At 50.4% G+C, this 21,953-nt stretch overlaps 8 protein-coding genes across 8 annotated transcripts; 4 read left to right on the plus strand and 4 right to left on the minus strand.

Annotated features, from left to right (window-relative positions):
• Window positions 1-40: 40 nt before the first annotated feature.
• N7537_008544 (uncharacterized protein) lies at window positions 41-1,925 on the minus strand (the record flags this gene model as incomplete). The annotated part of the gene is made up of 2 exons (XM_056899599.1): window positions 41-880; window positions 957-1,925. The coding sequence occupies 2 exons, from the start codon at window positions 1,923-1,925 to the stop codon at window positions 41-43; spliced, it is 1,809 nt and encodes a 602-aa protein (XP_056751675.1).
• A 924-nt stretch (window positions 1,926-2,849) lies between these two features.
• Window positions 2,850-4,433, plus strand: N7537_008545 (cardiolipin synthase; the record flags this gene model as incomplete). The annotated part of the gene is made up of 5 exons (XM_056899600.1): window positions 2,850-3,031; window positions 3,081-3,185; window positions 3,268-3,587; window positions 3,661-3,925; window positions 4,277-4,433. 5 exons carry the CDS (start codon window positions 2,850-2,852, stop codon window positions 4,401-4,403), a joined length of 999 nt encoding a protein of 332 aa, XP_056751676.1. The 3' UTR covers window positions 4,404-4,433.
• Window positions 4,434-5,833: 1,400 nt separating this feature from the next.
• On the plus strand, window positions 5,834-10,498 carry atrF (ABC drug exporter AtrF; the record flags this gene model as incomplete). The annotated part of the gene is made up of 1 exon (XM_056899601.1): window positions 5,834-10,498. One exon carries the CDS (start codon window positions 5,834-5,836, stop codon window positions 10,496-10,498), a length of 4,665 nt encoding a protein of 1,554 aa, XP_056751677.1.
• A 421-nt stretch (window positions 10,499-10,919) lies between these two features.
• On the minus strand, window positions 10,920-13,301 carry N7537_008547 (uncharacterized protein; the record flags this gene model as incomplete). The annotated part of the gene is made up of 8 exons (XM_056899602.1): window positions 10,920-11,169; window positions 11,224-11,324; window positions 11,388-11,653; window positions 11,712-11,772; window positions 11,840-11,951; window positions 12,013-12,185; window positions 12,236-12,424; window positions 12,480-13,301. 8 exons carry the CDS (start codon window positions 13,299-13,301, stop codon window positions 10,920-10,922), a joined length of 1,974 nt encoding a protein of 657 aa, XP_056751678.1.
• A 956-nt stretch (window positions 13,302-14,257) lies between these two features.
• On the plus strand, window positions 14,258-15,443 carry N7537_008548 (uncharacterized protein; the record flags this gene model as incomplete). Its single annotated transcript, XM_056899603.1, has 2 exons — window positions 14,258-14,520; window positions 14,588-15,443. The coding sequence occupies 2 exons, from the start codon at window positions 14,258-14,260 to the stop codon at window positions 15,441-15,443; spliced, it is 1,119 nt and encodes a 372-aa protein (XP_056751679.1).
• Window positions 15,444-15,502: 59 nt separating this feature from the next.
• On the minus strand, window positions 15,503-16,017 carry N7537_008549 (uncharacterized protein; the record flags this gene model as incomplete). The annotated part of the gene is made up of 2 exons (XM_056899604.1): window positions 15,503-15,796; window positions 15,844-16,017. The coding sequence occupies 2 exons, from the start codon at window positions 16,015-16,017 to the stop codon at window positions 15,503-15,505; spliced, it is 468 nt and encodes a 155-aa protein (XP_056751680.1).
• Window positions 16,018-16,267: 250 nt separating this feature from the next.
• N7537_008550 (ATP-dependent RNA helicase ECM16) lies at window positions 16,268-19,939 on the plus strand (the record flags this gene model as incomplete). The annotated part of the gene is made up of 2 exons (XM_056899605.1): window positions 16,268-16,471; window positions 16,520-19,939. 2 exons carry the CDS (start codon window positions 16,268-16,270, stop codon window positions 19,937-19,939), a joined length of 3,624 nt encoding a protein of 1,207 aa, XP_056751681.1.
• A 231-nt stretch (window positions 19,940-20,170) lies between these two features.
• Window positions 20,171-20,827, minus strand: cwc21 (U2-type spliceosomal complex subunit CWC21; the record flags this gene model as incomplete). Its single annotated transcript, XM_056899606.1, has 1 exon — window positions 20,171-20,827. The coding sequence occupies one exon, from the start codon at window positions 20,825-20,827 to the stop codon at window positions 20,171-20,173; it is 657 nt and encodes a 218-aa protein (XP_056751682.1).
• Window positions 20,828-21,953: the final 1,126 nt, after the last annotated feature.

Consider the following 21,953-nt stretch of genomic DNA (forward strand, 5'->3'; position numbering starts at 1 on the left):
AAAAACATGAAAACAAAAAAAAAAAAAAAAAAATAACCCCCTACCTTCCATTTAACCCAGAAACCAAAGACCCCGAAAGTGGCGAGTTAACCAAACTCATAACCTTCGCATGCCCACGAGTCTCACCACCAGAACGCACCCGCCCAGCCATAGACGAAGCACCACCAACCGAATCCCTTCTGACACGCCGCAACATCTGATACTCCTTATCACCCCCATCCCTATCCCCACCCCCCTCCGCAATCTCCGAAACAGCACGGCCCCACTGGAAACGCGCGTCCGTGTGCGGGATCATCGAATCTGTCAGGCTTGGCGAGGAGTTCGTGGATGTGTTATTTGATGCGCCGCTCGCTGTGTGTGTGGGGAATTCCCGCGCTTGCGTGCGTCGGAGGCTTGGTGTGCGGCGTGGGAGTTGGGGGGAAGGGCCTGGGTTTGGTCGTGCCAGGTTGGTGGGGTGGGTGGTGGTTGCGGGGTCGAGATGGAGGTGGAGGGTAAGAGGGATGGTCATTGCGGCTGTTTGGGGGTTGGTGGGGGGTGTTGGTGCTAGGTGAGGGTGAGGGTGAGGGTGAGGGTGAGGGTGGGAGGGTTGGGGGGAGGAGTAGCCTTGGCCTTGGTTTTGATTTTGGTTTTGATTTTGGGTCTGGGAAGATACCTGCCGAGGGCGGGATTGGGTTTCTTCCACCCTTGGCTGGGTGATCCAGAGGTTTTGTAGGGTTGTCTGAAGGAGGTTGTTCTGCAGGGAGAGGCTGTTGTTCTGCAGAGCCAGGTTGTGGGTTTGCAGTTGTTGTTGGTATGGGATTGGGTTGAGAGGCCCGTACTGCCCTGGGTAGGTGCCCTGAAAGTGATTGTCAGGGATGCCGGTTTCAGTTGGGATTTGGATCTGAGAGTATCTTTTTAGTTTCGGCTTACTTCATATCCATTGAGGGATTCATTGGTCTCTTGATTGGTGAACATACCTGACGGCTGAACTTCCTTCCTGGCATCGCGATGTACTCATCGAACATGCTACCGAGTTCTGCAAAGTTGAACCCGCGCACCGGGTCCACGGGTTCGAACCGCTGTCCGACTTCTTGTTGGAAATTGACACCTCGGCGCGGCAAAGGTTGGTACTCGGGCAGTTTCAGCATTAAGGATGGGTAACTGCCAATCATCGCGTCGATGACGGGGTCCACGTCGATCGATAGGGAAATCTTGCTGCTTGCAGTGGGTTTCTGGATCAACATGACAAAGGTGAACTCGCGCGGCAGACCGGATCGCTGCACATTGTTCTCCTCCATGGACCAGACGATTTTGCCAGCTTCGACATTGAATTCGCGGCCAGCTGGATTTTTCAAAGTACGTGCAGAGCCTTGAATGCGCATCATCTCGTACCGCTTGTATCGGCCGTTGAAGCTCCCCGAGGGAATTACGCTTGCGCTGACAGGCAGTTCTGAGATTCCGAGGGACCCAGCCAGACTGAATGTCCACTCCATGGTCTCGGGGGAAACGGTCCCGTAGATCAGGTGCGGCGCATGCATAAGGAAGCGTGGGCTACCAGGCGGATATCCATAAGGGTACGACTTCGAACTTGAAAGATGACGGTTTCCACGAACTGATACACTAATAGTGGCGGACTTGATGCGGTGCGTGATAGTGTGCGGGGAATGAAAGGTGAATGCAAGGGCGAGAAAATCTACGTGTTCGGCGTCCTCATCTGAGACAGCTGCGCTAGAGTAATAGCCATGCTGGAGGCGCTGGACATAGGCAGTGATATAAGCATCGCCGGGCAGTCGCCGCTCATAAATGAGAGCGCGGTTTATAGTTAGGCGTGGATTTGCCGTGTTTGGATCCGGTGGTTCTTTTTCTTTGGCTGATGGTGAATTGCGGATTGGAGTTAACGAGCGTGAGTCCGAGGCACGTCCGTTTTGAACAAAAGTAAACGACATCGTGGCGACCGCAAAGCGACAAGACCGCAGTTTCGTTCTGGCAGGCTTGTCTCGCTCCCCATCTAGTTCCAGAGTCCTAGATGCCGACGCGGATAATTTAGCTTAACCTGCATGGCATATTGTCCTATATAGACTTTTAACTGACTATAAGTTAGCGTTTGTGTACAATGATGTTATTCATCACCTGGGGCTCCAGGTCACAGGAGTCGTAGAGGCTATCAGGTGAGCATGGGCTTGATCATCATGATCACCGCGAGGCGACCCCTGAAAATGGGGACCTAGAGGTAATATGGTCATTTATATAGATCTGAAATTCAACAGAGGCAGACATGTTGTCATAGTAAATTCTATATATGAATCTAAGAGCAGACAGGAGGATAGTTTGTTGCATGTGGAGGATATAGAAACGGGCGGATAAACAATTTATCCGACCAGAAACTCATCGCCGAGGTGCTGTCTCCAATGTTCACCTAACCTCAGGCGACCGTGATCTAGAGCTTTTGGTTCTAGGTCATTAAATTTCTGGTAGAACTGATCTATACATTGGTTTTTCTAATATGTATGTCGCGTTCAGCCAAATTGCCTCGAATTCCGACATATCCAGCTAACAATCCCTAGATTGTGTTTGTACTATATAGCATTCTGTCTTTGTATTTGCATTGCTTGCATTATCAGCTTATCTTTTGTTTTATTTTCAGTTGGGAGTTTGAATTTGCAGGTTTACCAGAGACTGTGCGACGCGACAGCCTCCGTTGGTCGGTCCCCTGGTTTATCACTTGGACCGAATCACCATTGCATAGCCCAAAAACGACCGGGTATACACAGTTGCAGCTCGCAATTGAAAACTTGTGATTATCGGTGTCGCCGGTCAATTTTTGGGTTTCTACCGACACCTGCCGTTGTCACCTTTGTGTTGGTGTCACCATGATTGGCTCATGCGCAGCTCAGTTGTCCCTTCGGGCGAGCCGGCAGGGATCCCAAGTGCTGTTCAAGAACACACGTCTTGCTGTTCGGTCAAATGTGTTCAAGACTGAAGCTCTTCAGAGAGATGGGTTCCGGTGTATATCTACATCAGTCCAGTCGACATTGAACCGATTACCAACCGGGTATGGTTGTCTGCCGCTTCTTCATTTATGCATTTCTAATAATCCACAGAGGATTGAAACCCCGCTGTTTGCAGACCAAAATGATCCCACCATCATTCTTCACTCAGCAAAGATGGTCCGGGTCAAAATCGCCCGAAAACAAAACCCCTGAACAGTAGGTTTACAGCCTCCAAGCAGACATACCCAACATCCAAATGGGACATTGTCCAAGCGAAGCAGCAACTAACGAAGCGTAGACCCGAGGAATCCAAGAAAACTCCTATTCTATCGCGGATTTCCCTCCCAACTTCCCACGAGAATATCTACACTGTGCCCAACATTCTCACCTTCTCCCGGCTACTCGCCGCCCCTGTGGTCGGTTATCTGCTAGTCCATAACTACCACACTGCAGCGCTATCCCTGTTTGCCTATGCAGGTATCACCGATCTCGTTGATGGTTACATCGCCCGGCGGTATAACCTTCAGACAGTGGTTGGAACCATCATTGATCCCATGGCCGATAAGCTATTGATGACCATCGGTGTTGCATGTCTGGCTGTGAATGGCTCCCTTCCTGGTAAGTGTGCTCGTATTGATCGCTTGGTGGTATGCGGACATGGACATGGACATACATTGACGTATTGAAATAGTCTGGCTCGCCGTGATCATCCTCGGTCGGGATGTCGGTCTGGCCATCTCGGCTATCTATTACCGTTGGATCTCGCTGCCTGAGCCTAAGACTATGGCCCGGTACTGGGATTTCTCGCTTCCCTCGGCTGAAGTCAAGCCCACTGAGATCTCCAAGATCAATACTGCTCTGCAGTTGGTGTTGGTGGGTAGCGCCATTGCGCTCCCTGTGGTCCCGGAGGCGTTTGTCAGTGCTTGGCATTTGAGCGAGGCTATGACTGGATTCCAGTAAGTTCGACCTCTTCTTGTTTTATACCCACTTTTTGTTTCCTTTTCCCCTTTTCTTTCCCTTTTTTTTTGTTTTTGTTTTATCATGGAAGATCAGTTCGCCATTGTTCGCCCTAAGGCACATTGAGGGATCTTTCCAGCACATACGACCATAGGGTGTGGAAAACAGGGCTTCCCGTCCGCTCAGCCGTACTTAAGCCACACGCCGGTGAGTTAGTAGTTGGGTGGGTGACCACCAGCGAATCCTCACTGTTGTATGTTTTTGTTCTTGCTTTTTGTTTCTATATTCTATTTTCCATTGCTTGTTACTGGATTTTGTTTCCTTGGTTCGTTTTAGCTGACTCATTCTAGGTACCTTGTCGCCGGTACCACTCTCTGGTCTGGACTCAGCTATGTCTTCTCTAACAACGCCGTGAAGATCCTCTCAAAAGAAGAAATCCAGAAGCGAATCGCGCAAGCAGCTGCTAAGCGTAAGTAGATCAAAAATAACTACCTAGGTAGACAGTGTTTTGAAGTTTTAATTGTATATTATTCCAATGTTGGAATCCAAGGTTCTTGCTACACGAGTCAGACCGTATCTTTCTACTTTTCTACCGGAGATTACGCATATGTGGCGTCCGACATGCATGTGATTTCTATGGCTTTCGACGAAATTTGAAACGAACTACATACATCCCTGCCCAAAAGTAGGTATAGCCTGCATGACATGTGATATAGCTTACATGCCAACGTGGAGGTACGTAGTTTGATAATAGCTTCAAATATTACCAGGGAGTCCTGGACACTAGTTAGGTGCAAATGTTAGCATTTAGGGAAAGGCTAATGATTTATATAAGATTTTACCGAGTGCGGATATATGTGGAGGATAAAAAAGAAAGGAAGAACGCAGTGGAACGGTGTAACAGCCGAGTGCTCGGCAATGTGAATTTAGGCCCGGAGTTTAGACAGAGATTTGGATGACCAAGATCCCTCTAGTCGGCATACGCTTTAGGGGTACGGTTTGGGCCGCCGAGTGGGGCAGTTAGATCTTAGGAATGTGGGCGAACTACGTATGTTTTAGATAGGCGGGTCGATAGAGCACGGCATTCGAGGCAGAATTAACATTCCTCTTTTGTTTATATATCGGTATTGGGGGCCTTATTTAGGGTTTGTCATTCTCAAGGATATTCGTAAGCAAGATTGTTAATCCATTTAATTCATTCTCATCCATTCCACAGGGTTAATTAACTAATTAACTACCTATAGGGTTCTATTTTACGTCAAAACAAAGAAAAAAAAGAAAAATAGAAAAGAAAAGAAAGAAAAAAGAGACGGAATATAAAGTCCGGCCCCACGTGCTTGCATAAGCCAGGCTTCAATTTGGTTCTGACACAGCGATAGGAATGGATATTCCGTTTGATGACACGTTGAAGAGCCAATCAGCACCCATTACCTCACCCTAAAGCCCGCTAAAGCCCGACGTAGGACTTATCTCCGTCCATTTGCTTTGAAACCGAAAAATTCTTTCTGACCTGATTCACCCTGAGTCATGTAGTGTCTACTCCACTATAGCTCGGGAGTCTCGACTTGGGCTCATTATCTCGCTTATGATTCGATGATTCGGTTTTACTTCTTCCAAGGGTCCCAATTTCCTTTTTAGCGACTGACAAATGTCGGGGTTAAGTGGTTACTCTGACATCTTCCAATGTAAAACGGTGTACATCCTTCTTTTGCGCTCCTCTGGAATCTTTTTTTTTTATAATTCTCTTCCTTTTATACTCCTGTTATTCCCTTTACATTTCTCTTTCTTTTAATTTCTAATCATATTCCCCCCTCCCCCATTCTCTAATTGGCCTGGCTATAACAATAATATCTTTGTATCTGCCATTGATTGTTACTGGAGAGTAGAACCCTCATCAAAGCCCCAAAATGGAGGGCCATTCCGAACAGTCGCATACCGTCTCGGACTCCCAGGCCCATGCCCAGTCCTCCAGGCAACAATCCAGCTCTACTGGTGAGACCTACCGCAATGATGTGGGCTCCGAACAGCCCACCACGGGGCAAGTCCACCACACCACAGCAGCTCCCATCGATTCAACTTTAACCGACAGCTCAACCGTCAGCTCGTCTGTAAGTGATGGCGATGGCCGCTGGGGAGAGCAGGAGGCCGGAAAGGCCGTCTCCCGTAGCGGTGCCATGGAGGACATGGAAGAGATGCGCCGCGAACTCACCCGCCTCAGTCTGAACCGCACCCGCTCTGTCACTAAGAGCGTTCGTCGCCGAAAGTCGCAGGCCCGCGATGAAGAAAAGGCTCAGGACGAAGAAACCGAGGACGAGGCTGACAGTTTCAATCTGGGTGAGTTCCTGACCGGTGGTCATCTGGAGCGTCGCACAACCGCCGGCGAACCCGCCAAGAAGGTCGGCGTCGTCTTCAAGAACCTTACCGTGAAAGGTGTCGAGACTGGCGCATCTTTCGTGCGCACTCTTCCTCAGGCTGTCATCGGTACCTTCGGCCCGGATTTGTATAACATCGTCTGTCGTTTCGTACCCCAGCTGCGGTTCGGCAAACACCCTCCTGTTCGCGATCTGATCCATGATTTCAGTGGTGCCGTGCGTGAAGGTGAGATGATGCTCGTGCTGGGCCGTCCCGGTGCTGGTTGTACTACCTTCCTCAAGGCAATTGCAAATGACCGTGGTGCTTTTGCTGGTGTCCACGGTGAGGTCAGTTATGGTGGTCTCTCCTCCGAGGACCAGAATAAGCACTTCCGTGGAGAGGTCAACTATAACCCGGAAGACGATCAGCATTTCCCCTCGCTCACTGTCTGGCAAACTCTCAAGTTCTCCCTGATCAACAAGACCCGCAAACAGGACCGGGAAAGCATCCCCATTATCATCGATGCCCTGCTGAAGATGTTCGGTATCACACACACCAGGAATACTCTCGTTGGTAACGAGTATGTTCGCGGTGTGTCTGGAGGTGAGCGCAAGCGTGTGAGTATCGCAGAGACCCTGGCCACCAAGTCCTCAGTGGTCTGCTGGGATAACTCGACTCGCGGTCTGGATGCCAGTACCGCACTGGACTACGCCAAGTCGCTCCGCATCATGACCGATATCAGCAAGCGCACTACCTTCGTCACCCTGTACCAAGCCGGAGAGAGCATCTACGAGCTCATGGACAAGGTGATGGTCATCGATGAGGGCCGCATGCTCTACCAAGGTCCAGCCAACGAAGCACGACAATATTTCACCGACCTGGGCTTCTACTGCCCCGCGCAATCGACCACAGCCGACTTCCTTACCTCACTCTGCGACCCCAACGCCCGCGAGTTCCAGCCCGGCCGTGAAGCGTCTACCCCCAAGACCGCCGAGGCACTTGAGAACGCCTTCAAGAACAGTTATGCCCACAGCCGTATCTTGGAGGATATCTCCAGGTACGAGAAACGTCTCCAAGACACCCAGCAGGAGGACACCCGTCGCTTCCAATCCATGGTTGCCCAGTCCAAGTCCAAGTCCGTCTCCAAGAAGTCGCCATACACCGTCTCGTTCGTGCGCCAGGTCATGGCCTGCGTGCAGCGCGAGTTCTGGCTGCTCTGGGGTGACAAAACCTCCCTCTACACGAAATACTTCATCGTCATCTCCAACGCCCTCATCGTTTCCTCCCTGTTCTACGGAGAATCCCTAGATACCAGCGGCGCTTTCTCGCGCGGTGGTGCTCTGTTCTTCTCGATTCTGTTCCTTGGTTGGATGCAACTGACCGAGCTGATGCCTGCTGTCACTGGTCGTGGTATTGTCGCCCGTCATAAAGATTACGCTTTCTACCGCCCCTCTGCTGTCTCCATTGCCCGTATCATTGTCGATTTCCCTGCTATCTTGGGCATGGTCGTCCCGTTCACGATTGTCGTCTATTTCATGAGTGGCCTCGATGTCACGGCTTCGAAGTTCTTCATCTACTTCCTGTTCGTGTATACGACTACCTTCTGTATCACCTCGCTCTACCGCATGTTCGCTGCACTGTCGCCGTCTATTGATGACGCGGTGCGTTTCAGTGGTATTGCGCTGAACCTGCTCATCTTGTATGTCGGTTATGTCATTCCCAAGCAGACTCTTATCAAGGACTCTATCTGGTTCGGATGGCTGTTCTATGTCAACCCGATCGGGTACAGTTACGAGGCGGTCTTGACAAGCGAGTTCTCTGATCGTGTTATGGAATGCAATCCATCACAGCTGATCCCACAGGGTCCCGGTGTGGACCCTAGGTACCAGGGATGTGCTTTGACTGGATCATCATTGGGTGAGACCTCTGTTACCGGAGCTCAGTACTTGACTGCCAACTTTGAGTTCACGCGCAGCCATCTATGGCGCAACTTTGGTGTTGTTATTGCCTTCACCGTGCTGTACATCTTGGTGACTGTGTTGGCTGCTGAGACTCTTTCGTTTGTTGGTGGTGGAGGCGGTGCTCTGGTTTTCAAAAAGTCCAACCGAACTAAGAAGGTCGCTGTCCAGACCACCAACGACGAAGAAAAAGTCGCCAACGCAAACGACAACGCCGCTCTGGCCCGTGGTCAGGCCGGTTCTAATGATGATACCTCCTTCAACCGCCTGTCCTCAAGTGAGCGCTGCTTCACCTGGCAGGATGTTGAATACACTGTCCCCTACGGAAACGGAACACGCAAGCTCCTCAACAGTGTTAACGGCTACGCCAAGCCTGGCGTCATGATCGCCCTGATGGGTGCCTCCGGTGCTGGAAAGACGACTCTACTCAACACTCTGGCCCAGCGCCAGAAGATGGGTGTCGTGACTGGTGATATGCTCGTCGATGGCCACAAGCTGGGTGCTGATTTCCAGCGTGGCACGGGTTTCTGTGAGCAAATGGATCTGCACGATAATACCGCCACCATCCGTGAAGCCTTCGAGTTCTCGGCCATCCTCCGCCAGCCCCGCGATGTCCCGCGCCAGGAGAAGATCGACTACGTGGACCGCATCATCAACCTGCTCGAACTCGAGGATATCCAGGATGCCATCATCGGCTCTCTCAACGTCGAGCAGAAGAAGCGTGTCACCATTGGTGTTGAACTCGCAGCCAAGCCCAGTCTACTTCTGTTCCTGGACGAGCCCACCTCCGGTCTCGACAGTCAAGCCGCATTCTCCATCGTCCGTTTCCTCAAGAAACTCTCCCAAGCCGGCCAAGCCATCGTCTGCACAATCCACCAGCCCTCGTCCATGATCATCCAGCAATTCGACATGATTCTCGCCCTCAACCCTGGCGGCAACACCTTCTACTTCGGCTCCGTCGGCAAAGAAGGCGCCGACGTAATCAAATACTTTGGCGACCGCGGCTTCGTCTGCCCACCCTCAAAGAACGTCGCCGAATTCATCCTGGAAACAGCAGCTAAAGCCACACACCGAAACGGCAAACTCCTCGACTGGAACGAAGAATGGCGCAACTCAGACCAAAACCGCGCAATGCTCACTGAGATCGAAAACATCCGCGCAGAGCGCAGCAAAGTCCCCATCGAGGAATCCGCCTCGGCCCACTACGAATTCGCCGCCCCAACCTCAACCCAAACCCTCCAGCTAACAAAACGTCTTTTCAAAAACTACTGGCGCGACCCATCCTACTACTACGGCAAACTCTTCGTCTCAGTCATCATCGGAATCTTCAACGGATTTACCTTCTACATGCTCTCTAACACAGTAGCATCAATGCAAGACCGAATGTTCTCCGTCTTCCTAATCATCCTCATCCCACCCATCGTCCTGAACTCCATCGTCCCCAAATTCTACATCAACCGCGCCATCTGGGAAGCACGAGAATACCCATCCCGAATCTACGGCTGGGTCGCCTTCTGCACAGCGAACGTCGTCTGCGAGATCCCGGCGGCCATCATCTCCGGTCTGATCTACTGGTTGCTATGGTACTACCCCGTCGGATTCCCGACCGAGTCTTCGAACGCAGGATACGTCTTCCTGATGACTATCCTCTTCTTCCTGTTCCAGGCATCGTGGGGCCAGTGGGTCTGCGCCTTCGCGCCTTCTTTCACTGTCATCTCGAACACCCTCCCCTTCTTCTTCGTCATGGTCAATCTGTTCAACGGTATCGTCCGTCCGTACGCCGATTACCCCGTTTTCTGGAAATACTGGATGTACTACGTCAACCCGGTGACCTGGTGGTTGCGCGGTGTGCTCTCGGCTGTTTTGCCCGATGTCCAGATTGATTGTTCCTCGCTTGAAGCTACACATTTCAACCCTCCCCCTGGACAAACTTGTGATGCTTATGCTGGTAACTTCGTCGATTCGATCGCGAAGGTCGGGTACCTGGTTAACCCCCAGGCTACGGCGGATTGTCAGTACTGTCCCTACCGGGATGGAGAGCAGTATATGGCGAACTTGAATGTCCATGTTGAGGATAAGTGGCGTTGCTTTGGAATCTTCCTTGCCTTCGTTATTATTAACTGGGCTTTGGTTTATTTCTTTATTTACACTGTTCGTGTGAGAGGTTGGAGCTTTGGTATTGGCTCGCTGTTTGGTTTGGGTGGACTGATGATTGATCGTGTGAAGGGACTGTTCAAGGGGAAGAAGAGTGATGCGGTCTAGGGCTTCAAAAATTTGGTGAAGTTTTTTTTTTCTTTTGGATTTTTTACATTTCATCATGCATTTACATAGAGCGTGATATTGGATACACCAGAAGTGATGCTTATATGCACACACATTTAGATATTATTATTGGATTTATATTATATAGCTTTAGTCATCACGTTGCTTTAAGACATGAACTGTTTTTTTATTATTATTTCTCTGTTTTTGAAGGTCACAGCTCAATTGCTATCCTTCCATTCATTCCGTTTCTTATTTAACCAGGTAACGAACTCATATCCCAGATACCCATGACAAGGATAGTGAAAATCTAGACTCTCACTGGATATTGCAGATGTAGACATAGATTCGACTCAGAAGTAGAGTGAACAACGGCTCAAGAACTTTCCATTCAAGTCCAGTCTCAAGGTTCAAGTTCAAATCAAACGCCAAAGAAGAAAGGCCGCCGGTTCTCCGACAACGGAGCAGCCGGCATTCTCATCGGGACAGGAACGGTATCCTTAAAAACCTCAACAGGGAGCGGAGCCGAAGGGGCAGTCCGATGTGTCTCTGGTCCCTTATCTTTCTCCTCAGTCTTCTTCTCACTGATGATAGGCACGATAACGCCGCATTCCCAGTTGCGACAGTTCATTTTCAGTTGTTTCGTCTTGGTATCCTTGACGATACGACCCCTGGTTCATGTTAATTTCCCCATCACAGCGACAGAAGTATAGGTATGTACTCACCATGCACTTTCCGACAAATTCGCACTCCCCACATAAGCCCAACCCCGGCACTCCTTGTTATCTGGCATCTCGATTGGGGTGGAAGGATGAACGAAGGCAAGCTGTACGCCATAAGAAATGTGTGTTAGTAATAAATCATTATAACCAGCCGCGGAAATACTCACCTTGTTATGCATCAAAACTCCACGCTCACTGACACAGTCTCTAAGCGTGTCACGCGGGAAATTTGCACCGGACCACCAGGCTGGATTGAAGCATATCGTACCGATGGCGCTTTTGGCATTGCTGTGGACGTCACACGCGGTCTCCTCTGAGGGGAAATAAACACGGAAGTGCTCGAGACATTCTTGGTTATGGGCTTCCACTTCTGCGCGGGGTTCTTTTTTCTTGTTTCCGGTTCGGAGCTCGTAATCTAGTAGAGCGTTGTCACCTATGGGTTGTAGTTGGTTAGATTCGTTGGTCTTGCGTTTTGGAAGATTATGGTGTACCTTTGCAAGCGAGGTATATCGAGCGCAGGAATGGAGTGTTGAGATTTCCCAACGATGAGGTCTAGGTTTGTTGTTAGTATACTCAGTGCTGTATTATGTATGGAGGTATGGTAGATAAAGAAACTCACGATGTAGTTGACATTGATGGGTGCGTTTGTCTCTAGGCCAAGGGTTTTGATAGCACGACCCAAACCGCTGAATCCAGTGCGTTGCCATCTGTCTTCAGTGTTGGTTCCGCCACTTATATTGTCAGCTGATGGCTATTTTTTTGATAGGGGAATCATCCAGGATAAATACATACACTGTATGAACAAATGCGTAGCGCTTTGTCTCGCTGAAGTCAAACCCATCTAGCTTCTTGATGATGTTGCGGTGGAGTTCGGAGGCCTGGAGGAAGTAGACTAGTTCTTTGTAGAACGGAGTCTTTCCAGTATCAGGAACTTCGAGTTTGGGAAGGTCGATAAGGAATACAGTCTGCAGGCTGTTAGAAAATCCAAGAGCATTACATAGGCGTAGTCACATACGTTTTCCATGAGTGTATCCTCTCCCCAGTCAGTGGGAGTTAGATTGGCCGAGGGGACTGCGATACGAAGATACCCGGGGTGGAACATCAAAAGTAGCTTGGAATGCATACAAACCACTTGCGACTCCATGGGTGGGAAACACAAGCGAAGATTGGGCATGCTGCTAATGTCCCGACGATATTGCTCTCGCTGTGAACGAAGTCAAGTTAGTCCGTGTTATTCAAGGTCATAGTGCATTGCTAACCGTTTCTTCTTCCTTTGCCTGCATAATAAATAAAATGCGTGTTGAATTGTTGAACTTGGAATAAAGCCACGGCATATCCCACAGAAACGAGCTAAATACACCCAACTCCAAGTCATCTCGCTGGATAACTTCTTCAATGGTGATCTCATTTCCACTACGGGGGAAACCGGTGATGTGTGTCTTTTTGACAGCTCCGAGAGGCCATTGGGCCAGTGAGCGGGAGGTCGGTTGGATGTTAATGTTCGGGGCATTTGATGCCAGCTGGCGGCAGACCTCAGTACGAGATTTCACTCGAACCATATTCGCTTGCGGGACTGATTGGAATGAATTGCGTAGAGTGGCAGAATGACGGGCTGACAAGGGCTCAGTCCTGGGGAGCTTCCGGCTGACCTGAGATGGCGGAGGAGACGAAGTATCGTCGGCTTTGCGCTTGGCGAGACGTGCAAGACGCTCCTCTTCCATCTGCTTCCGGTTCATGCCCAAAAGTGAACCGGCCAATGGCACAGAGTCCTCACGGGGTGCAGTTACATGTTTGAGAGTCCGTGCATTGTCTGGGGTTTGGGGCTCGTTAGGCTCCATCGACATCGCAAGGGCACGTTGTAGCTGCTCATGCTCGTAGTCATCTTCAGACTCGGAATTCACCATGGACTTTGACTTGGGGAATATCTCTTCAATGTCTGAGTCATTTCCCGAGTCATTGGTCAGATCCACAAAATTATCCTGGGATGCCTGGGATGAGGGATGTCTGTTCTGCTGGCGATACATATCTTGGCGAGAGGCCTCAACGGCAGCGGCTAACTCAGGATCCACTAGTGGCTCCATCGTGCAGAACTCCACAAAGACCGGATGCAGATGCAGGTTTTCTTTCGGGAAATAAGGGTAGAAGACAAAGGGGATAAAAAAGATGTGGATGGGAGATAATAATGGAACGATTGATGTGTGGAGTATGAGACCCAAGAAAGATTTCCAAATGCAAGACCGCCAGGTTACGCGCGGGCTATCACTAAATGGACTCGCAATAACCAGCCGTTAGTTATTCTAAGGTTTAGAGAATCATTATTGTCCCAAACCTGAAACTGGCTCTGTTCACGGTCTACCTACAGGGGTCGTCTTCTATGTTGTATGCAACCCCTGTTGTGTCAATATGCACCACGTGACTGGCCATACCGCAATATCAAGAGTGTCTCCGGTCGTTGTTCATCTCGTTGTTTCATTGGATGTTAGTCCCATGTTCAACCACTTCATGACATCTAGTTCGAGCTGATATCTTAAACCACGGGTGAAATATTCAAAATACCTTGTGAGTCTAATAGTGACTAGGCCTTTCTTTCACGGTAGTTAAAGAGACAAACAAGATCGAACTATACCATACATGGCCTAACCAATTACTTCATAGGGAAAAAGAAAACACGATTGAGTATTCAACATGCTACCGCGCGTTCACAGTATTCACAGCTGATAGATAGTTTTGAGCGATTCCTATCCACATAACGCCGTAGACCTCCATTGCCCATCGACGCCTAAAGCAACACTGAAATAGACCTAACTCCGAGCATGTACGGGCAATGGACTACTGGAATCAGATGAAAGCAGTCGTAGCGTCTGTAAATATAGGTCACAGATGTAGGCAGGTATATGAATGATATTGTCGGGGCGACGCCGAGCCGACACCTGCTTATGTCGACGACAACAGCATCCCATCACGATCCTCTCTCTCCCCCTCCCCCCTTCACGATCCTCCACCCATCTCACTTCATCACGCATGAGTACCAACCACAATGAAGAGGTTCAAGAAAACCCTTCATCGCATCCGAGCGAATGCTTCGGCCACTCGCGAGCGCCTCCGAGGAAAGTTTGCAGCCAAGCGCGAGTCCAACAAAGTGACAGTTTCCGAGGTCCCGGCTTCCGAGGTCTCGTATGAATCTGTCCAAACCAAGAACGCAGGCTTGGAAGTCCCTGGTCCAGAAGATTCGGCTATCCCGCGTGAGTTCGACCAAGTCGTGGATGTAGTCCCGACATCTAAGAAGGCATCGTACATGTAGTAAGTTGATTCAAAACCATGGGGCGCAATGCCACCAACAAGTCCATTTCATCTGACAATGTGCCAGTTCCGACAGCGCACTCTTCTACATCAGCCGCCTTGCTGGGGGAGATTTCATGGAAAGGCTCTGGTTGCAGTTTGGCACATGGGAATCGTTTGAGAACAGATTCCTTGCAGACATGAGAATATACCACCCGGAGATTACCGCGAATAGACGAAGCTCGTGCCGACTCGATTGGCTGCCGCTGGAGATCCGCGCAATGATCTGGAAGTACGTTTTTGACGACAGCAAAGAGGCAATCTTTATCGAGAACGATGAGTTTATCCCCAAGATACCGGGTTCCACGAGACTTTTATCGTTTGACTGGATGTCGGAGACGTCGATTGCATACATCAATGCGCTGAGCAATCGGACCCTGGTGGTGATGGATTTCCCCAGACATGCGTACCTCGCCCCGCCATGCCCAATCTTCCGAGAACTGATGACGAACCGAATTCGAGCGATAAAATTCGCGCTGGGTGACAACGACCCCAAGAAGGCCAGGAAGCGCACTTGCGATTTCGTCGCGTTCATGGTAAAGCACAGAGATGAGGGATTTATCGCCGTTCGCACGGTGATTGTCGAATTGAGAAGGAACTGGGAGAATGAGTCCTTCACCGAGAGGGATCTCGCCTACGTGTTGGTTTGTGGCGCATTCGTTGCAATGGAAAGAATTCGAATCAATGGACATATCACAGATGAGAAACTGAACCGTGTTCTGGAGCGAGCCCGAAAGCTAGCGCAAGTCTCGCAGATTGCGGAAGCCTCGCAGATTGCGGAAGCCTCGCAGATTGCGGAAGCCTCGCAGATCACGGAAACCTCGCAGATCACGGAAACCTTGCAGATTGCGGAAGCTTTGCAGATTGCGGAAGCCTCGTTATGATGGCCGCCCCTCGTTCCGATGGCTGTCTTGTTCTCAGTCGGAGATCGGGCTATTATGTTTCATAGGCATTGCAGAACCAGATCCACGATAGCAAAAAATGAATCTCTATCCGCAGTTGATTTTCCAAGTCCAAGGCCAACGAGGAGTAATCTCTTTTCACTAGGTGTTTTTGTTGCAATAGCCGTAGCTATCTGACGAGCAAGCAGTTGACCCGTTATATCTTGTCCAGGAGAATAGCCACCTAGTAAGGTAGTGGTGGTTAGGCTTTTGAGGGGCAAAAGAGCATCATCGCCTTCAGCGAGGGTGTGCATGCCCTCAGTACCTGGGTTTTGGTTCTCCATCGGTACATGCAACTATATATCATTAGCGATGTTCAATGAAGCCAAATTCAAGAACATACCCAATGTGCCAATCGTCCTTCTTGTGAAATTGTGACCATGATTTTGTCGCTAAAGCTCATTATCACCACATCTGTTTGTACGCCGTTGACTAACCCCGCAATCTGCTTAGTGGTAGCAGGAAATGGCAGGTTGAGGGAATCCTGTAGAGAGCTCGTATCAAAATATTCAACCATGGTGATTTATAGTATTTATTTTTGTAGGGATACTTTAGTGAAGAGAAAGAGAACAAATATAGGTTAACTAAGTGTTATCGGGTCGACGCTCGTCGTCCGGTCGTAGGCGGCGGCTATTTCACCGCCTCGGGCCAAGCTGGCAATATCCCGACCGCCCTATTTTTTTTTGATGGAAACAGTTGGATCGCAAAGCTTGCATACTCAGTCAATTATCTTATTTTCTCAGCCAAAGTGGCTGCAGTAATCCAATATGCCGCCTAAATTTACACCACGTCTCAGAAAACAAAGGCACCGACAAAACCCAGACGGGGAGTCGGCTGATACCAATGTCGCACAGCTCCAGCCCGTCTCCAAGGATGAGAAAGAGGAACGGCGAAAGAAGCTGAAGGGAGAGCTAACAGAGCAGCATCCCCAGATGTCCTCAAAGAAACAGAAGCGCTTGGACAAATATATTGTATGTGGATAACTGCAATAGAAAGATACGGCTCTAACATTCCCGCAGGAAAACAAACTCAAGAAGGAAGAAAATATCGAATTGTTGAAAAAGCTAGCGCAGACGTCTGTCGATACTTCCTCTTTACAGAGTTCCCGAGATCTTTCCAAGCGTAAGAGACAGGATGACGACGTATCTGCACCGGCCGTTTCCGCGCCGAAACACAATGCACCCGCCGACATCTCAGGATACGATACCGACGATTCGGATATCCACCTAAAAGTCTCCGATCCTGCAACAGATCCCAATGAACAAAAGCTACGAGAAGAGGCAGCTGCTGGAAGTGGACTTAAGCGACCATTAGAGCTAGGAGCTGATGGATTCCCTGTTCTAAAGAAGCGGAAGCGCGCGCCGAAGAAGAAACCCACACCTGCACCGGTAAAAGCCGAGGTTGCATGGGAGGGCTTTGATTCGGGCGAGGAGGATGAAGATGAAGATGAAGATGGAGATGATATGAGCGAAGGGTCCGAAAGTGATATAGAAGAGGACTCTGAAGAGGAAGATACTTCATCCTCCGAGGACATTTCCGGGGATGAGGATGAGGAGGACTCTGAAGACTCAGAAGATTCAGAAGATGATGACGAAATGGACGAAGATAAGCCGAAGCTCACGACTCGCCAATCGGCCTTCAAATCTTGGGCGGTACAACAGATCAACGAAGCCGCAGGCTTCCAACCCACCGAGGGAGCCGTGACCGAGCAAGAGCAGGTGTTCGACCCGTCTAAGTTGCCAGCAACTCACAATACCACCCAAGAAGAACCTCTCCCGCGGGAGCTTCAGGTAACTCATGGCGATCCCAACCGCAAGGCCTACAGTGTTGCGGTTGACCGTACAGAGGAAATCCAAACCGCCCGTCTTGGACTCCCTGTTGTTGGCGAAGAACAAAAGATCATGGAAGCAATTCACAACAACTCAGTCGTCGTCATTTGGGGTGCTACTGGTAGTGGAAAGACAACCCAGCTTCCCCAGTTCCTCTTCGAATCTGGCTTCGGCTCCCCAGGTAGCCCTAACCCCGGTCTGATTGGTGTCACCCAGCCTCGCCGAGTCGCGGCCGTGAGTATGGCGAACCGCGTTTCTCAGGAATTGGGTCAACATGCCGAGAAGGTTTCTTATCAAATCCGATTCGAGTCTACGGCATCGAAGAAGACTGCCATCAAGTTCATGACTGATGGTATTCTTCTACGAGAGATCGCAGATGACTTTGCCCTTCGCAAATACTCTATCATTCTCATTGACGAGGCTCACGAGCGCAGCGTCAACACTGATATCCTGATTGGAATGGTCAGCCGTATTGTGGGCCTGCGCAAGTCTTTGAGCGAGGAGGATCCGTCTGTCAAGCCTTTGAAGGTCGTCATTATGTCAGCCACTCTCCGTATTTCAGATTTCACCGAGAACCCAAGTCTTTTCCGTAATGGTGCACCCCCCTTGGTTCAAGCCGAGGGTCGCCAATACCCCGTTGCAGTTCATTTCTCCCGCCGCACACAGCGCGACTACGTCGAGGATGCGTTCCGCAAGGTTTCGCGCGGACACCGCAAACTACCTGCCGGTGGAATGCTTGTGTTCTTGACTGGTCAGAACGAAATCCGACAGCTTTCTAAACGTCTGAAGCAGGCATTCAAACCTACTCAGCGGGAAGACACGACACAGGCAAAGGTGCAGCTCTCGGCTACCGAGGCTCCTTTGGAGGCAGAGGACCTTGAGTTAGGCGGCACCGAGATGGAAAATCCAGGACATGATGATTACGACAGTGACATGGAGATCACTGGACTGGATGATGCAGAGGAAGACGAAGGCTTCGAACTCGCTGAAGGCGAAGAAGCCATGGACTCGTCAACTCGCGTCCACGTCTTGCCTCTATACTCCCAACTTCCCACGAAAGAACAGATGAAAGTGTTTGAGCCGGCCCCAGAGAACTCCCGATTGATCATCCTCGCAACCAACGTCGCCGAGACATCTCTTACCATTCCCGGTATCAAGTATGTCTTCGACTGCGGTCGCGCCAAGGAGAAGCAATTCGATCTCTTCACTGGAGTCCAAAGCTTCCAAGTCGGCTGGATCAGCAAGGCAAGCGCAAACCAGCGAGCTGGTCGAGCTGGTCGAACAGGACCCGGCCACTGTTACCGAATGTACTCCTCTGCAGTCTACGAAGGCGAGTTCGCCGAATACACCGACCCAGAGATCCTCCGCACTCCCATCGAAGGCGTCGTCCTCCAGATGAAGAGCATGGGTCTTCATAATGTGATCAACTTCCCATTCCCCACACCCCCGAGCCGCCAAGGTCTCGCAAAGGCAGAGAAACTCCTCAAGAACCTCGGCGCCCTCACAGCCGAAGGCCAGGTAACCCCCATCGGCCGTCGTCTCTCAACATACCCCCTCTCCCCCCGATTCAGCAAAATGCTCCACATCGGCCACCAACACGGTTGCATGCCCTACGTGATCGCCCTAGTCGCAGCCCTAGCAGTCGGCGACCTCTTCGTCCCAGAGAACCAACTCGACCCGAACCAACCACTGTCCACGACTGCCAAGAAGCAAGTCGACGACGACAGCGACAGCGACGTCGACAGACGAAAGGTCTACACGAACGCAGACCGTCTCGAAGACGACGAGCGCGAAAAACGCACCAAAGCATACGCCCGCGCCCAACGCCTCTTCAGCAAACACGACGACACCTCCGACGCTCTAAAATCCCTGTCTGCAATCTGCGCCTACGGCTACGCCTCCGACGGCGACGCCTTCAGTGAAAAAATGTTCCTCCGCGCAAAGGCCTTCAAAGAAGCAACCCAGCTCCGTCGCCAGCTCACCGATATCGTGCGCTCAAATAACCCAGGCCTAGTCCCTGCCTACGAAGCCCGTCTTCCAGAGCCCTCATCAAAGCAAATCAAGGCCCTGAAGCAGATCGTTACAGCTGGCTTCATCGATCACGTCGCTATCCGCGCTGATCAGGCGCCCGTTCCACCGGAGAACCCGCGTACTCCCCGTCGCGCCATTGACGTCCCTTACCTGACCCTCTTCCGTTCCCGGGATGGTAAGGGTGAGGATCTGCAGGAACGAGCTGTCTATGTGCATCCGTCTTCGCTGCTTGCTAAGCTCTCACCGAAGGAAATGCCGAAGTATATCACTTACTCGCATCTGCAGCAGTCTTCTGCTTCGCTAGTCTCGGATCAGGTTCCTAAGATTAGGATGTTCCCGCTTGTTGCGCCTAGTGGGTTGCAGCTCTCGGCGATTGCGCATGACACGCCGCTTATTGAGTATGGAAAGCCGATTGGTAAGGCTGATGCTATTGAGGGTGTGCCGCCGCGCAGATCTTGCTGGGTTATTCCTTCTTTGGTGGGTGATGGGGGTAGCGTGGGCTGGCCGATGCCTGCTAAGAAGGTTGTGCAGAAGAAGGATCCTAAGGAGGGTTGGGTTATTGAAAAGTTTGTGGCATAGTGTACTGGTTTTGGTGTATTATAGATGAGGTTATGATATCCAATTGTTCATTTCTTTGCATTCGAAAAAGATTGTACAACATAACATGGACAACGAAAAGAAAACTTGTTCATGCAACCCTATTTCCATGATAATCTCAAACCCCGAACACCGATCAACACCATTACTTGAGAAGACACAAGGTAGATCCAAGCAAAGAAAAAGAGAAAAAAAAGCAGGTCAAGTCATAATCTAATCCCTCCTCTTCTCCCGATAATCCCTCGAACTAGAAATCTCCCCGGTCTCCCGATCCTCCCTCAAGCCAAAAGCCCTCCGCAACCTGTCCGTCTCCTCAATCTTCGCCTCAGCAAGCTCATGAACCTGATAAGACTTAAGATTGCGCCTATCCCTCCCAGCCCCAGCCCCAGCCCCAGATCCAGACCCAGGGAAAGGCTTCTTGAAACCAGACTCTCCACGCTTCAAATCCTCCTCAAGCTCAGCCAGCAACTGCTGTCGAAGAGTATCACACTTCTCATCAATCTCCTCTTCACTGAGAACCTTCTCCCCCTCATCCGCCTCGCCATCTTCCTCTTTCTTGGCTCCACTCTTCGCCTTCTTCTTCTTATCATCTGCCTCTTCTTCGATCCGCTCGTTCTCTTCTTCCAGTCGCTCCCGCTCTTCCATCACCTTCACCTCGATCGCGCGCTTGCGGTCGTGCTCGAGGATCTGCTTGTCTGGCATCCGCTGCTTGAATGGTCGGTCCATTGGTCCGCTGCCATTTGCACCGCTGATGGGTGGGTAGGGGGCGCCGTAGCCTGTGTTGCGGAGTTTGAGAACCGCAGAGTTGCGCTGCACGTAGCCTGATGTGCCGCTGCCGCGCGGGGTTGTGAGGCCGACGTTGGAGGACATTTTTGTGGTTGTTCGTTGGTTGGTTTGCGTGGGGTTGAAAGTGGGGTTTGATTCAGGGGTACTCTGGTGGAGGATTGTATGTGGTTGTTGTAGTAGTGATTGTTGTAGATTTGGTTTTGCGGGATAGAGAGAGCTCGGAGCTAGTCTGGATGCCGACTCTGGATGTAGGTTCTTTCGAGCTCGGATTAAGAGTTCAGAGATAACGGGTTAATTGGACAACACCGTGGGGTTTTATCCGTTAACACGCAGAGAGACAATTCTGATCACAGTGTCAAGGAAGAAGTGGAAGTGCAGACTAGTTCGCTCCAACTCTATCAAAATGCGCCGCCTTATCGGCCATCACGGGACTCTGGTCACGTGTGATATGATCTACGTGGGTCACGTGTTGGGCACAGCACCTTGACATCCAGTCGTGGAGCGAATGTTTTAAAATGTCTTTTTAGAAGACTAGCCATGGTCCAAGTGGTCGTTGTACACTACTAGACTTTAGCTTGGGCCCTGGAGCTAGATACACTGAATATACTACGACGGAGGAAGGGATTTGTACAAATCTACATCATTCTCAGCAATACTAGCAAAATTAAAGTCAAGTCATAATGCATTGATAGTACAGCCAGTAGCAAGAGGAAGAAAAGAATACCACGAAATTATCAACACGGCATGACAACCCGGAAACAGACAAGCACAAAGTCCACAATGGCCGACAGCTATAACAAGCTCCCGAGCAAGCAGAATCGCGCATGCTGAACGAGAAGCAAAGCAAGAACACCTTTGATAAGAACACCTTGATGCGAAAGGAAAGCCGTGGAGCTCGGGATCAATAATCATAGCCATGACTTGAAATATGTTGAATTGGCCAGAGAAGGAAAAGAAATGTGTGAAAGAAATAAAAGCGATAGGTGGTTCTGGGTAGATCATGCAGATGCCATGGGCACAAGGTAAATGCTGTGCAAAGTGGTTGAATTGATTCTTTTCGTCGTATTTTCTGTTGGATCCGAATGTGAGTGTGGAAGGTCCGGGACTCCATGCTATGGCATATGCGCTCGGAAAATCATGAAGAGCGAAAAGATCAAATCCGTTCCCCCCTTTCCGAGCCGGTTGCCGATTTTTTCCCCCATCACAGCCG

The sequence above is a fragment of the Penicillium hordei genome (assembly GCF_028827395.1).
Source record: "Penicillium hordei strain IBT 12815 chromosome Unknown utg000004l_segment0_segment0, whole genome shotgun sequence".
NCBI classification, from domain to species: Eukaryota; Fungi; Ascomycota; class Eurotiomycetes; order Eurotiales; family Aspergillaceae; genus Penicillium; species Penicillium hordei.